Here is a 16,946-nt window from a genome sequence, read left to right as displayed (position 1 = left end):
ACAGACGGCTTGGCCGGACAGATTTTTTCACTTCTCATCTTTGCTTGTCCCAGGCCGGACATACGGCTTGGCTGGACATATTTTTTCACTTCTCATCTCTGCTCGTCCCAGGCCGGACAGCCTGCTTGGCCGGACAGATTTTTTCACTTCTCATCTCAGCTCGTCCCAGGCTGGACAGATTTTTCACTTCTCATCTCTGCTCGTCCCAGGCCGGACAGACGGCTTGGCCGGCCAGACTTTCCACTCAATTTTCTGCTCGTCCCAGGCCGAACAGACGGCTTGGCCGGACATATTTTCCACTTCTCATCTCTGCTCGTCCTAGGCCGGACATACACGGCTTGACCGGACAGATTTTTCACTTCTCATATCTGCTCGTCCCAGGCCGGACAGATTTTCTACTTCAAACTTCTGCCCGTCCCAGGCCGGACAAAGCGCCGACTCTCTCAATCGCTCAGGAACACAGCCTTATACTTCTCCAAATCACCACAATGACTTGGAGAACTGGGGGGCAACTGATGGAGTATGAAAAGCAACGACCAATTAGCTGTCGACACGTGGCCCTTAGAGGCCCCACCACGAATTTGGCACCTGCCCAGGGGTAGTCTGGTAATCTGCCAAGAGCATGTAAAAATAAACCCACAAATGGGCCGACACCTGTCCTGGGGCAGGCAATTCAACCATCCGAGGGCCCTCTTTATAAAAAGCCTCCTAAAGCTCAAAGAAGGGGTAATAACTTCTGAACTACGACTATTAAAGTTTTGGCTCTGCACTTCTGCTCATACTGACTTGAGTGTCGAAGGGCCCGTCCGGACCAACGACTCCGGGTTGGTCTTCTGACCTCGTGCGCTCTTGTGCAGGGCTTAGTTCCTTTAGCTCAGTCCCTTAGACCCGCCAGATCAGCACTTTCGTCACTGCCGTTTCTGTTACCGATTTTAGGCATAACAACCACCATCCCAGCTTCTGACTTCATCTTGAATGACTCCATCCGAGTTTAATTTGAACTCCTGCATTCCAGGCTTTACCCAGTTGTAGAGTCTGCCGCTTTTTTTGATTGATTCGAGAGTGTAGCCAGAATTTAAAGCAACTCTTCTGTTCGTCGCGCTGTCTTCATCCCTGCATTTAGTGGCTCGCATTTTGTCTCTCACAATGTGAAGGATGTCATTAAGGATCACTGACTTATGCTTCTTTACTTTATCTCTTCGTATCAATTCGTATAAAACTTTTCAATACGCGGTCAATAGAAAGTGAAACAAGCATTTAATTAACGAAAGAGTGCCATTATCAAAACGAGGGAGCCGGGCATTATTTCCTACACTCAAATATATTATTGACACTTTATTGTTTTAGGAATGGCACTCCCCTCTTGAAGTTATACTTTCTTATCAATTCGTATAAAACTTTTCAACACACTGTCAAGTGTCAACAGCAACACCTATAAAAAAAATTAAAAAAATAAAAAAAATAAAAAAAATAAAAAAAAATGTGTCAACAGCAAATGATACAATCACTTAATAATTAAGTAAAGAGCGCTATGATCAAAAGAAGGGAGCGGAACATAACTTCCCTCACTTCAGGCTTTTCCTTTGCTGAGGGTATTATTGTCCTTTCATCCCCTATTTTCATAAAAATGATTGAAAAACCCAAGCGATGATATCCCGCCATAGAGTCGGACAACAAAGGGCATATTTGTAATATGAGATCTCAGATTTGAGAAAGCGATTCGATCTATTCTCCGAACAATATATGCTCTCTGAGCCCTCCACTGATATAAAAAGCCCTAATTGTCCGGTTTATAGAGAGAGAACAGAAAGTGCGGTTTTACCTCTTCTCTTCCCTTCCCTCTGCAATATCTAGCTCTAATCCCTTTCTTTCTCTGATCCTTTTCACCCGCACAAATGGCGGATCAGCTCACAGACGAACAGATCTCTGAGTTCAAGGAGGCTTTCAGCTTGTTCGATAAGGATGGAGACGGTCAGATTTGTTCTCCCCCTCTAAATCTATTAATCCCTCATTGTTGCTCTTTTTATTGGTTGATTTAAGTTGTTTTTGCTCAGATCTGATTGTAGATTAGTTCTTTCGTATGCGTCTTCGATCATTTTGTTTGAAATCTGTTCCTAGGATTACGTGTTCTTCTGTTTTTTTTAATGAAAAACTTGGTGATTGTTTGGGATTATGGTTTTTGTTGTTTTATTTGTAAGTGATCTTTTATGTTTTATTATTTTGCCTTTGTATTTGTGGTTTGTCTGAAGCACGTGAAATTTAAATTTTTTTATCATGTAGCTCTAAGAATCTCTAATGGATTTTGAATTATGTGTTTGCTTGTGGTTTGTAATTCATCGTGCGTAGAATCGGATGGATCATGGAACTTGAAATGAAGTTTATTATATTTATATGAAGATAATGATTTCCGACATGTGAATTTTTGGGGTACATATTGGTACTGGCGTACTGCTTCTAATTTCTCAAGAACTGATTGATATGGATGTTGTAGGGCTTTTTTTTTAATGAAGTTTCAATGTTCTGTTATATCTGGGTCCTATTAGTTTGGGTGTTGCATTCAATGTTTCCTGTTGAAGGTTTCTGGTCTGGATCTTACGTTGATCTGATACCTAACTTGTGTTAAAAAATCAAGAGGGCATGGGGGATTATTTTGAAGAAGAAATCGAGTGGAAAACTGCTTTCAAGCCATTTACTACAGTCGCTTTCCTTAATACAAGATGCAACAAAGGGCTTTTGCTAATTTACCTCCCTTTTTATTGGATGTATCCGTAGAGATAGCTAATTTGCCTCAATTACTACAGTCGCTTTCCTTAATACAAGATGCAACAAAGGGCTTTCGCTAATTTACCTCCCTTTTTATTGGATGTATCCGTAGAGATAGCTAATTTGCCTCCCTGATTAATGAATTGACGTAGGTAGGGTTTTCGCTAATTTCCTCCAAGATAGAACGAAGCCCAATTTAAGGACTATCTGTTGATGTTATGGGCTTCTAATCTTTTTTAGACCTACTGGTGGCTTTTCAAGTTGAATTATTTAATTGCACTTGATCAATTTAGGCTAACATCTGACCGTTAGGTCATGCCCGACAACAACTTAATGGTCAAGATTGCATTCAAATCACATCGTTACGCGAGTTTATAATCCAGATTGAGTAGGGGCGGTTGACCATTAGATTGCAACTGATTGTGAATTTGGGGTTCAGATTATCCCTTTGACTGTGGGTATACATTTAGTTGCTATTATGGTCCAAATCATACGCGTTTGTGCATGCCTGCAATAGAATAGTCTGACTATCGCAATGCAAATTTATTGATGTCATATCTTTAATACAAATTAGAATTTCTAACAATAAATTCCTTAGTCACTATGCTTCATTTACAACAAGAAGCTAATTTAACAAATTCTACTACCATAAGGAATCATTCATGTATGTTTGCTTCTTAGAGCCATCACTCTAGCTTCTTAGAGGCTCATAATACATCCCCTACCAAGAGTGAATATCCATCCACTCGTTGATGTATGATCATCACGCCCAATTATCCAATTGGCGTATGTGTATTTTTCAATCACTGTAATATACTATAGAATGATCCATAGTTCATATTTCTTTTCAGATATTTTAGTGCTCTATGTACAACATTCTAGTGAATTTGACTAGGATTACTAGTAAATCTACTAAGTTTACCTACTGCGAATGTAATATCTGGCCTAGTACAAGTCATATCATACGTTAAGCTACCAATACTCTAGCGTTGTTCTAGCAGTATTATGAACAATATCAAATTTGAATCAAACGGTGTGGAAACAAGTCTATAATAGAGTGATTAAACTTTTTAAGCAATTTTTCTATGTGATGTGATTGGGTTAGAATTATGTCACTGAATATTCTTATAATTCAAATACCAAAAATTATATTTGCAACACGTCTTTCGTATTTGTTGAGAGAAAGAGTTAGAGAGATGAATAAGTTGGAGAGATCTCCCTCTTACTCATGTATTTATACTAAATCATAAAAGAGTTCAAAGTCCATTATGCCTTTAGGCATGTTACATATTCCAACACTCCCCCTCAAGCAGGAATGTATATATCATACATTCCTAGCTTGTTACATATATCACTCAATTTAGCCCTGTTCAAAGACATTATAAACATATCGGCTAACTGATCCACTGACCGAGTAAACACAATGCATATCTCTCCCTTTTGGATTCTCTGACGAATAAAATGACAATTCACTTCTATGTGTTTGGTGCGCTCATGAAAGACTGGATTGGTAGCAATGTGTATTGCAGCTTTGTTATCACCGTACAACTGCGATGGAGAAGATGAAACAAAACCAATCTCAGATAGAAGTGAGCGCAACCAAATGAGTTCGGTGCTTGTGTGTGCCATTGCTCTATATTCCGCTTTTGCACTGGACTTATCTATGACATCTTGCTTCTTGCTTCTCCATGAACTAGGTTACGTCCTACAAATGTACAATACCCATTAGTGGATCTCCTATCTGCTGGAGATCCAGCCCAATCTGCATAAGAGAAACCTTTAATCTTCATGATCATGCCTTTGAACAACAAGCCCTTTCCTGGAGCCCCTTTCAAGTACTTGAGGATTTGGACTACTACAGCCGAGGTACGTGGAGAGTTCATATACTGATTGACTACTCCTATGGCATATGATATGTCTGGACGAGTTACTGTAAGATATATGAGCTTATCGACTAGCCTTCGGCATCTGCCATGGTCTTCCAACAAAGCACCTTCTTTTGGAACAAGCTTTACATTAGGGTCTATGGGTGCAAAAGCTGGTTTGACCCCAATATTGCTTGTCTCTTCTAATAAATCCAAAACATACTTCTTTGTGATAGTGACAAGCCTTTGAAAGTACAGGCTACCTCTATCCCAAGAAAGTACATGAGATGACCCAAATCCTTGGTGGAGAATTCCTTTTGCAAGAAGACTTTTAATTGCTGTATACCTCGTGAATCACTGCCTGTGATGATGATGTCATCAACGTACACTATCAACAAAATGCACCCAGCTGAGGAGTGATGATTGAAGACCGAGTGGTCTATTGCACATTTTTTCATTCCAAATCACATGACTGTCTCACTAAACCTCCCAAACCACGCTCGTAGAGATTGCTTGAGGCCATAAAGTGATTTGCGCAAGCGACACACATAGGAGGACGTCTTCCCCTGAGCAACATACCCTGGCGGTTGCTCCATATATATACCTCTTCAGTGACCATGAAGAAATGTATTATTCACGTCCAACTGATGCAGAGGCCACCCATGATTCACGGCCAGAGAAAGAAGCACCCAAACAGATATAATATTCCTATCCCCTTTTTAAAAAATGACCACTCTCTAGTTCCTTAATATGTCCCTTATGCTACAGGAGGATGAAATTTTACCTTGCCTTGTCAAAGATACAAGATCAACTTTGATTTCCTTAACAACCCTCCTCCTGCCTTATTTTCTCTAAAAAATATTGGCATTCCTTTCTTTTCAAATGTGCCATATAATAGCAAAAGGTGCTAAACCCCAAAGAGATCGCCCTACTTTTTCATAAGTACACTACTCCAGTGCAAGATGGTCTTCTTTATAGATGCATGGAATACTCAAGCTAGCCTGAAGTTTTTTATAATGGCCCGCCAAAACCAAGTAGCAAATGGACAATGCAATAAAATATGGTCTAAGTAATCCTTATGTTTGCAGAAGATGCATTAGTTGGCTCTGTTCTAAAAGGCGGCCGCCTAGGCGCTGGGCGTAGAAAAAACGCACCGCCCAGGTCTTGGGCATTTAAAAAAACGGTCTCACCGCCTGGGCGTTATTAGGCGGCTGCCCAGGCGATAAAGCGGCGCCTGGGCGCTGAGCGTGGGCCTAGGCAGGGCGGGTTTGAAGACTTAAATGAAGATAAAGTCTTGGTCTTGGAGGAAGAGGACAATGATTGGTGAAGACTGAAGAAGTGCTTGGATTTTAATCTTTTTTTGGTCATGGATTTGTGTTTGTTAAATACTTAAATTATTAAGTACTTTATTCTTAATTTCTTATTATGTTTTTGACTTTTTGTTATTATTTAATGTTAAGTGCTTATGCATAAAATGGTTTGGATTGTTATGTATTCAAGTATTTATATTTTATATAAAAAAATGCAAGATATTATGAAAATATATTAATATCTAAAAAAAAAATGAAAAATGCATGGGCGTTGGGAGGTCAGTCAGCCGCCCAGCTCCGCCCAGCGCTTTTTAGAACACTGCTAGTTGGCGAGATTTTTTTTTTGAATAATGATATTTTATTAATTAAAAGGGACGGTGGCTGACCAAGGAAGTCGACGGGAAAACAACAAAAAAAGATATAAAAAGAAAAGGGAAGATACAGAAGGGATGTCGGAATGCCGGATCAAGGAGGAAGGAAATCAAAGATATTTATCGGAGTCCGAATAATCCCAGCTTTGGCCATGTGATCCGCCTCACTATTGTCTGATCGTCACACATGGATGAATGTCATTGGGCGATCGGCAAGATGATCTTGAATCTCGTTAACAAGCTTCGCAAAATGCCATGGAGGAGAGTGCGATCCATCCATCCATCTAATAACATTGAGATAGTCTCCCTCAAAGTAGAAATGGTCCAAGTCCTCCCTATCAATGATCCAAACTCCTTGAAGAAGAGCCCTGACTTTTGCCTCGTTTGAATCCTTGATATCAACGGCGCCTGAGAATGTCTATCTAGTGCCGATAGTCTCATCTCTAAGAACAACTCCAGAACCTGCCAGATTTGGGTTGCCAATGCTGCAGCCATCAAAGTTGAGCTTGCACTAGCCTGGGTCAAGAGGAGACCATCTAAGAGTAATGCGATTCTCCATTTCCATAGTGAGACATTTCCTTCTAGCAACGCCTTACATCTGAATTGGAGTACAAGTTGAAGCATGACATGATCCTCACCCAAGATATAATAAGTGAGACGATCTTCATATAAATGAAGTGGACGCTGTTGGTTGCATTCTTGAATAACCAGGTATCCTCTCCTTCCAAAGAGACCATATAGTAGCTAATAATGCAAGCTTCCACAGGAATCTCCCCTTGCACCACAGAACCAAATACCAAGAGGCAAGGAGATCCCTCAAATGATGCAGAAACACCCAAGAAATACCAAATTTATCTAGAATCTTGCACCACGCTCTCTAGCAAACCTGCAATGCATAAGGAGATGATCAGCTGACTCCCCAACTATCACGCATAACAGGCAATGATCAGCAAATCCCTTTTTTGGAAAGATGCCAAAAAAGGGAATGATGTAGATGTACATTGCCATATAAGAGTGAAGTTGGGGTCAATCTGACCATCTCTTGTCAACTTCAAAAAGAAAGAACGAATAGAAAAGGATCTAGTAGAGTCAAGGGTCCGCACTCTATGATCAGGGCTAGAGGGTGAACAATAATGGGATACTAGGACACCAAGAAGGGAGGAAATACTACATATCTCACTATCCTTGAGGTTTCCTGTACGTCTAACAACCCAATTCACCTCACCATCCCCCTTTTCGTGTAGTCCCAAACTCCCACCCCCTCTATCGGCCACTAAAAGTTACAGGTTCAGGAAAGCATGGCTCTATAAGATCCCACCTAACCAGAGATCTACCCAAAATCAAATCCTCTCTCTCATTCTCACACCAAATTTGTCTAAAGGCTCATACAAGGGTCTAAACTAGGGGTGTGCATTCGGTTTAAACCGAACCGAAATAACCGAAATCAAGAAACCGAACGTGTTTTGGTTACCCAAAGTTTTGAACCAAAACCGAAAACCGATTTCGGTTTTAACCGAAAACTGAATTCTGAGAAGGAAAAAAAAAACAGAAACAAAAACCCTAATCTACAAACTCTAATATGTAAAATCCATTAAATTTGTAAAAAAAAAAGAGAACTGGAGAAGGAGATCCTGTGAGAGAGAGAGAGAGAGAGAGAGAGAGAGTGTGTGTCGGAGTCCTACCAGGAGCCATCGAGCCGTGGAGAAGATTCCCGCCGGAGGAGGAGGAGGAGATCCCGTGAGGAGAGTCGGACGGAAGGCGCGCAACTGTTTCTCTTCTCAAATCTAAAAGTCAAAAATAAAACCCTAGAAGAACAGTAGTAGAAGACTAGAAGTGGGGGAAAGCCAAAGCCCAAAGAGGGGTTTTCGTTTAATAATTTATAATTTTAAACCAAGAAAACTCTATTTTACATTTTTACTTTAACATTTTAACTTTAGTGTGTGGGGGTTGTACGAAAGGAAAAAAGGCCCTTTCCATACGTGTGTCGGTCGTGCATGACGGGCCTAACGAGGATATGGATGCCAACTCTCAAGCACCCTCGCCCGTTGCCTAACAGCTGTAGGAGGGACACACAGGCGCATGTCGTTTCACGTCATAAGCTAGTATTCACCACGCCTTATTCTGTTATTCACCACCCTTTAGAGTTTAGGCTTTAATCGGTTTTTGGTTTAACCAAAATTTTTAAACAGGAAAACCGCAACCGAAACCGATAACCGAAATTCTGAATTTTTTTTAAACCGAAACCGAACCGCAATCCCCAATAACCGAACCGAAATGACCAACTGACTTCGGTTCGGTCGGTTATAACCGATTTATGCGCACCCCTAGTCTAAACACAAAAATATACTTCCACGCTCCCGACTCTTTTCCTCTTGATGGGTTCCTACTCTCCCAATCCACTCAACTCTGCGCATACTTGTCCATGATTCTGTGCCATACTTGTCCGTGATTCGACACCATTATTTTTACAACTGAAAGTGTAGCAGGTTTGAAACTAGTATTCTTGCAGTTGATGCTTACCAATGATCCCATCTATGGATTGGATCATGGAACACAGGAGTGCAGAAAACACTGCAACTGCCACATCTTTGATTCAGAAACTTATGAACTGTAAAATACACCTGCAACTTACGATTTCTACAAGAACTTGCAGGTTTCTGCATGCAAGGTTTGTCCAAATAAAAAAGAATCATCAATGCTCTCACAATTCCCCTCCAAAAAGTAATAGCTGAAATGGTCAGCAGTTCATGGTTCTGTCCAGAACCAAACTGCATTCAAATGGCAGCAAAACTCTCCTCTAATTGCAGCTCAGTTCGAACTGTATAAGGTGAAACCTTGCAAATGTGAACCGATGTTGAAGGAGCTGTAATTTCTTGTCGGCACACAACTTTACTTCAGAAAACTCTGAACTAAAGACTAATTGTTTAGGTTTTCAGTTTAATTTTTTTTTTTTGAACTATTCACGGTTTTCAGTTGATTCAAAATTAACTGAACGGAATCAGTTTTAGGGCAAATGACTCAAAATCGAAGGAAATTTCAGCTTCAGGTCGCAACAGATCTGAAATATCTGCAAGTGACTGTTAAATTGTATTGGGACAAGGAGAGCAGAGCAGAACACAACTGTGAACTTTAACTTCAGTTCAACTGTACTCAACTAAGTTACTGGAATCTTACAATATGAATGGGATAGAGAGCCAGGATTTACAAAGCGTGGTGACATCCAGGTCAAAGATCTCAGCAGGTTCAGTTCATAGAACAGAATTGCTGCAGAAATGTAATTTTCGGTTTGAGGAAATGGGAACAGTAGGATGCAAGCGAGCAGTTTATGATGGACTTCAGTCACCTCTAGCATCACAAAAGTAGAATGTATCTAAGGATATGTTTGGTTGCACGGGGGTGGCTCCGAGCAATAGAATAAGAAGTCAAAAAGGAGGAGACAAGCATTTGATTTGTCTATAAGAATAGTGGTAAGTAGTGTTCGGTTGCGCTGCAGTTCTCTCGGAGAGTAGTGGAAAAGGTAGGGGTGTCGTTACCAAAAAAAGAGTGAAGAGAGAGAGATATGGAAGAGAGAGAAAGATAGAAAAGACAAAACCTTTTCCACTATTCTTCTACCAAAATTTAACATTTTGGTAGAATTTGGGTGGAAGATGAGTAGAGTGGACATTAGTGCCGCATGGGCGTGGCATGTGCAAACAAAGCAATAATGATCTCTGGAACATGTTGGGGAGTCAAATGGAACTTCAATGCAATATTAGCTACAAAACAAGGAATCGGTATTCATTGGAATTTGAAATTCCAATGAATGCCGAGTGTTGGTGCAACCAAACATATCCAGTTTGACTGAATTATTGCAGAGGTAGTTTCGGCTCAAACAGAGGATCTGTCCTGTTGAGTTAACAGAATCTGCAGAATATTAATCGTAAATTCCAGATCTATGAGAGTATTCAGAACAGATCTGAAGCTTTAAATGTATGTTTATTGTTAAAACCAAGTCTGAGAAGAAACAATACACATGTAGATCACTGTTTCTAACTGTTCCACAGTTCCAGCTACAAAACTTCCTGGTCTGAGTTGGACAACTACAGAATACGCAGAAAGAACCAGATCCATACGAAGAGGAATCTATAAAGTACAGAATTGGATTTAAGAAAATAGAAGAAAGAAACGATGCTTATTCAAATGGATTTTGAATTATTGCATTCAACAAGATAAGAAAGATACAAAGGAGGTGATTGAGGATCTTACATCTATGAATCCTTCAAAACACGTCCATGGAGGGTAACTTCCTCTTCTAGAGTTCAAAGCTCTCTCCAAAACTCCACAACTTCTACATTTTTCCAAAACTCAAGACTGCCTTAGGTGTGCTTCTTGGCCTTCAGCGAGTGTCAACTTATAGCCAACTGTCATTGACAGCTCATGGAGTGATAGGGACAGCCAATGGTCAGCTAATACATGTGATGATGGGCAAGAATGTCCAGCTAATATCCAGCTCATCACATGATACTTGGAAATGCGTGTCATACCACATCTTGCGGCTGTTGCATGGCTGCCACATGATACCCAAACTTTCACTTCTTCCCTTTGAAGCCTCTTGTAAGTTTTGGAGTGCTTAAGGCACTTGTTATTCTTTTCCCTCAGTTATTTAATATCTACTCTCTAACCTTCGCCCTTAAACTCCTCGACCGAATTCTATGTCTACATCATTTATGTGCACCTATTCTGTAATTAGTTATGCGCTAAAATGCACCAACTAAAGAGGGGGAGTGAGCCATCTTTGTGTATTAGAGAGACGTCTAACTTAAGTGAGTTGCTAAAAGTGACATATGTTAGCAAATAAAGAAGAACAAGGACGAACTTGTGGGTTCATGGATTTGAAAGAGTATTTATATGGGTCATCTTCCAGCATAAAGCGTTCGACGTTTTATCGTTTTTATTTAAGAGATTTTAGGAATCTTTTGGCCACTATTACTCAAAGAGTGGCTTCAGTGAGGCATTTAAGTTACCAAAATATCAAATCTAATTTTCTCTTTAACATAAATTGTGGTTCTTTTTTTCTTCAGAATTCCCATGCAAAACCTACATGGTGAATTACCATTCAAATACAAATTACATGGTGAATAAATTAGGTACAGATGGTTGATTGGATCTGACATTCTCATGCTTTACTGCACATTACCTATCGTTTCTATAATGAACACCTACAACGAAAATAAATAATAAAACATAATAGATATTATGATTATATTAGTGTAAAATCCGCACAATTTTCTCAATATTAGAGAAAAATAAAGAATAAATAATATTTAAAAACTAAGTGTTTGCTCCCTTTTAAGGTGCTTTCAGAATGTCTGGCTGGAGGCTATGTCACAAATATCTCCAATATTTTCAAAATATAGCGTTTTTATTGCGAGATTTTGATAACATGACAAAATCCCGAGAGAAGATTAAAGTGTTTAATTTTGATGGAAGCTCGATAGGCAACCCTGGGATGGCAGGTATAGGAGGGCTGATAAGGGACGATAAAGCAGCTATAATTATGTCGTTCTCAGGACTGGTGGGGATATGTGATGCCAACGAAGCTGAAGTGAAATCTCTGCTTTTTGGTCTAGAGTGGGCATATGAGAACAATCAGCGGCCGCTAATAGTGGATGGCGACTCGACCAATGCAGTCGCATGGGCATCTGAGTATTCGAATGGCCTGTGGATACTCTAAGATCTATTAGCGGAAATCCTGGACTTAATCCGAGTTCTGGATCCTGAGATTGAGCACCGGAGGCGATCAGCTAATGAGGCAGCGCACATCTTGGAAAAGGCTGGAGCCCTCAGAGATGAAATGATGATTGTATCTTCTTTGTAACTTACATGTTTTGAGTTATTACGATGAAATGATGATTGTATCTTCTTTGGAACTTACATGTTTTGAGTTATTCTTGGAACTTTGATCCACTCTCTGTCATTGGAAGGGACAACTTGTCCCGTCCTATTTTACCTAAATTTAATAAATTGTCAATTTTCAAAAAAAAAAAATCAGGTGAAAAAGGTTTTTTTTTTTTTGATGACATAGGGTATCCCCACCCCATTTTTGGGGTGGGTCTAATCCCTATGGATGCACACAATCATCCGTAAACCACATGCATTGGGAAACTCCGAGGGGACTCGTACTCGCATCTATGGGGAGCAAACCCACGAGGCTAGCCGACGTGCCAAACCACAGATTTTCAGCTGGTTCATTTTTCAGTAACATTAAATAGTTGTTTTCTAACCAGGCCATCCAGGGGCAATCAAAGGCCATAATACAGGTTTAAGAAGCCCTAATATCCTGGGCCAGATGGCAGGTGAAAATCACAAGATTGAACCATCAAATGGCTTTAATGGTGCTGGAAAGCTCATTCTTATTTTTGGGGAAGGAACTGAAGCCCTTCAAGCCCAGATTTTCAGCTGGTTCATTTCTCCGTTCCGTTAAATAGTTATTTTCTAACCAGGCCATCCACACCGAACATGCTTTTCATCCACTCTCTCTCTCTCTCTCTCTCTCTCTCTCTCCCCCCAACAGAATGCAGTTTTCCTTTTTTTTTAATTTCATTTTGCTTTCTTTTTTGCGACGTCAGTTCCTCGGGTTTTCCAAGCCAAGGAACGTAATGGAACTGAGCCTTAGAGTTTCCTTCCATGTCTGGCTATAGAAGGCCAGGCTCTATTCAGTGTCACCTGGTTTGAATTGGATATACTTCGTGGCATGTTCGACCTCTACCGTGTGGAAATTGCTGAATCTTTTTGGATGGAATACCTACTCCCTTTACCATCAAGTAATGAAGAGTGTGTGATGGTCATTCCTGGTGAACATTTTGATTTAAGTACCATAGAAAACCTAGAAATTCTTGGTGTAGCAGAGGTGGGGAAACGGTTTTGGTAACTGGATGAGTTGTGTTGCTTCAAAAGTCTCTGAAGTGTACTCTGGCCCGCATGCAGGGTTGCGCAGACAGAGGCCTTCCTTTCCTGAGTTCCCCTCCGGCATCTTTAATTCATTTTCCTTTTCTAGTATTCTCTGATATCCTACTGACAGAAATATCACACATATCATCTGTTCACCGGACAAATAGACCGTAAGAGTATCCAAGATGTCACATTCCCAAATCTTACACCAATGGTTGGGAGTTGGGACTGATGGCAGCAGTCTGGATGTTCCCAAACTTATCCATGATGCATAAAGCTAACATTTTATGTGAATATGCTATCTACTCTAATGAGTTTTCTGTTGGAGGACCACCTAAAGCAATATTAATTTACCTCAAGACATTGTCTCACGACAAAGATTTTAGAAGTAGCTCAAAACCATTTGGCAGCTACTTGATGAAATATAATTACCATCATTGCATATTTCTCGAAACACTAACATAGTAAGTGGAAAGAAATTCTTCTCTTGATTTCTTTACTTCGTTCTTAGAATGTAGCTTATTGATAAACGAAAACAACTGCATATTTTTTTTGTGATCTAATCCATCAGATTGTTTTTGAAGATTCCACATTTGTTGCTAATGGTTATTATAAACAAGAATTGAAGCATCATGTGAATCTCTCAATATTCAGCAATGGCACAAAGGTTCTATTGTTATATAATGTCATGTTTAATAATCTTCCAAAACACTGCAGGCTGCATCACGACCAAGGAGCTGGGCACAGTAATGCGATCCCTCGGACAGAACCCGACAGAGGCAGAGCTCCAGGACATGATCAACGAGGTTGATGCAGATGGCAATGGAACGATCGACTTCCCAGAGTTCCTTAACCTCATGGCTCGGAAAATGAAAGACACCGACTCCGAGGAGGAGCTCAAAGAGGCATTCCGGGTGTTTGACAAGGACCAGAATGGCTTCATCTCTGCAGCTGAACTGCGTCACGTCATGACCAACCTCGGAGAGAAGCTTACCGATGAGGAGGTTGATGAGATGATCCGCGAGGCTGATGTTGATGGAGACGGTCAGATAAACTATGATGAGTTCGTCAAAGTCATGATGGCAAAGTGAGGACTCATCCTAAATGAAAAAGAACGAAAAAAGAACAGGGCAGATAAGTATAATGAGATTTTCAATTCCTTTAGGAATTATTTGGTAGATCTAAAAAGAAAGGTGGTAGTAGTAGTAGTAATAGTGTCCGTCTTGTTGTGGTTGCCAGCGTTCCTTATCCATGTGTGTTGTGTTGTGTAATTGTGTTTTCTGTTCTTCCTTTCCTGGCTTTTGTTTGTCATTTTGTTGGGATTTCAGGCTCTTCTTTTTCATCTGAATTGCAAACTTTGAACAGTGCATTGTCACGTCCTTTTTTTTTTTTCTGGGTGACTCAAATTTGGTTGAAATCTTAATTTTAAATTTAAATCTTAATTTTTTTGGCCTATTAGGGTTGACGTTTCTGTTGCTCTTTTTTTTTTGTACTTGGAATATTTCTGTCTTGTTTGTAGTCATAGGGTGTATTAGTAAGTACTTGGATAAGAGATGGGTGAGTATATTTATTTAAGATTATCCACTAATTCTGTGACTGTTGGGAGATCCTCTAGGGAAAAGGAATGATTGGTGGATGATTTACCATTGATCTACTATTTATCAGTCCTCTATTCTCTAATTGAAGTCATGATTTGTCATTTATAGTTAGTAGAACAGGATGTCTGATTTATATTTGGTCAATCAGAAGCCCTGTAATTATCTACAGCTCTGTTTGGGGTGCAATGTGGTTTTATATTGCAACACCCAATGTGCTCTTTGTATTTTCAGATAATTAGGCAATTTCGTGGAAAGCCATTTCGCGGCTGGCTTTTGCATGTGAGAACAGCCACCTTAGATGAATTAAATGAATGAGACAAAATCTGCCAAAAGGTCAACCTGTGGCTGTTCTCACATGCAAAAGCCAGCCGCGAAATGGCTTTAGGCGAAATTGCCTATCAAATCCCGAATTAGTGTGTTTGAAAACTGTGATACGTTTAGGAAACAAAAAACAATGGCTGAAAATGATCAATATACCCTTTATACAAGTTAAATTTTCAAAAGTATTCCACTGTTAAGTAGCCATCAGTTGTGGCAGCTGTGTTAAACAAAAGGCGACCAGATCCTCTCCGCCCGGCCAGTATGATGTAGAATAGCCGGCAAAAGGTGGCTCACCGAACCAAATCCAAAGCTTATGTTGTATTGGAAAATACTTCGAAAATGAGATTAAGTTTAGCTCTGTTTGGTTGCTTGAATATGGCTGGGAGATTAGTAGAAGAAGTCGAAGGGAAGAAGACAAGCATGGAAGATGGGGAGAAGAATAGCGGAAGATTGGTAAGTATTGTTCGGTTACGCGACAATTACGAGATGATTAGCGGAAGATGTGGGGGTGTCATTACCAAAATAGAGAGTGAAAGAGAGTGAAAGAGAGAGAAAGAGAGAATAAGATAAGAATCTTTTCCTAATCTTCTCCCTAAATTTCACCAAAATGGTAAAAGATGGGGAGAAGACTAGAGGAGGGAACATTGCCATCATGTAGGCGCCACGTAGGAAAAAGGGTAATAATGTTGTATGGAGGTTGTCTGGTGAGTTTGGGCAACCAAACATGCTTTGGCCTGAAATGCCGACGACATTTGAGCAACCAAACATTTGAAAAATAAAAAGGGGACTGAAATGGCCGTTGATTTGACCCTTTTCAATGTGTATTTATTGCTGTTACGGGGATTTGAGCTCCCTCTATTTGTCTTTTAGTGGAGGTGGCTCCACTGGTTGATGCCCGTTTTTTATCCCAAAACAGAATCCCGTATTCCTAGCACTGATCTTTTGTATTTTTGATCAGTTTTTTTTTTGTTGGCCGCATAGATCCGCAGATTTTTCTAGGAAAATTTACCTTCAGTAGTGGGGAAAGTATGATGAAAGCTATATTTGACTACTACTGCCATTGCAATTTTTTGCTGTCTTCTTGTGCACATTTCATGCCTTATTTCCTAAGAAAATGAGTTTTTGTCTTCCTTGCTGCTCTTATTATTACTATTCTTAGGTTCAGTTTCGTTGTCTTAAACTGTTTTCTCGTACATTAGTAAATGATTGTGAAATTGTCTTTAGATAGTTTTTAATTACTCTTTTTTTCCAAAGTGTTGTTTGGTTGTCAGTTTGAAGGCTAGTAGAATAATTGAAAGGTAAGAAGATGGTACATTTGTTTGTGGCACCACAAGTCTTTTTCAGGTATTTTGCGAGTTATGGAGGTTAAGATGCAGGGCAGTTGGCGCCCTAAAATTGAGAATAATATATAGTATAGCCAAGATTTTAGGAAACTAAACAGAGCCTTGGGTCTGTTTGGATGCACCACTTGTCCTTAGTGCGTAAGTAATCAATGATAGAGAATGGGTCTGGTGGAGGTAGCGCTGTGGTGTGTTTGGTTGTATAGGGTGGGTTAGTGCTCTCTTAGTACTCTCCGGATCCCACAATTCTACTACCAAAAGACTATCATTTGAGAGAGAGAGAGAGAGAGATGTTATTTGGAAAATTTACCACACTTGTCACCTCTTTAGGAAAATTTACCCACACTTGTCACCTCTTTAGGTTCTGTTTCTTTCAAGGTAAAATGGGCATAAAACAAATCTTATGCTTATTTTTTCACTTAAAATGGGCATAAAAATTTGTTTTACA

General features: G+C 39.9%; 1 protein-coding gene across 1 annotated transcript; it reads left to right on the top strand.

The window, feature by feature from the left end:
* The first annotated feature begins 1,753 nt into the window (after nt 1–1,753).
* Nucleotides 1,754–14,694, top strand: LOC143888453 (calmodulin). Its single transcript, XM_077392899.1, has 2 exons — nt 1,754–1,971; nt 13,957–14,694. Exons 1-2 carry the CDS (start codon nt 1,896–1,898, stop codon nt 14,328–14,330), a joined length of 450 nt encoding a protein of 149 aa, XP_077249014.1. The 5' UTR covers nt 1,754–1,895; the 3' UTR covers nt 14,331–14,694.
* The last annotated feature ends 2,252 nt before the right edge of the window (nt 14,695–16,946 follow it).

Source organism: Tasmannia lanceolata, unplaced genomic scaffold (genome assembly GCF_043159265.1).
Source record: "Tasmannia lanceolata isolate RefF3 unplaced genomic scaffold, GAP_Taslan_0.1 ptg000012l, whole genome shotgun sequence".
Lineage (NCBI taxonomy): Eukaryota > Viridiplantae > Streptophyta > Magnoliopsida > Canellales > Winteraceae > Tasmannia > Tasmannia lanceolata.
The sequence above is the reverse complement of the archived record's forward strand: the minus strand, read 5'-3'. Positions and strand labels throughout refer to the sequence as shown.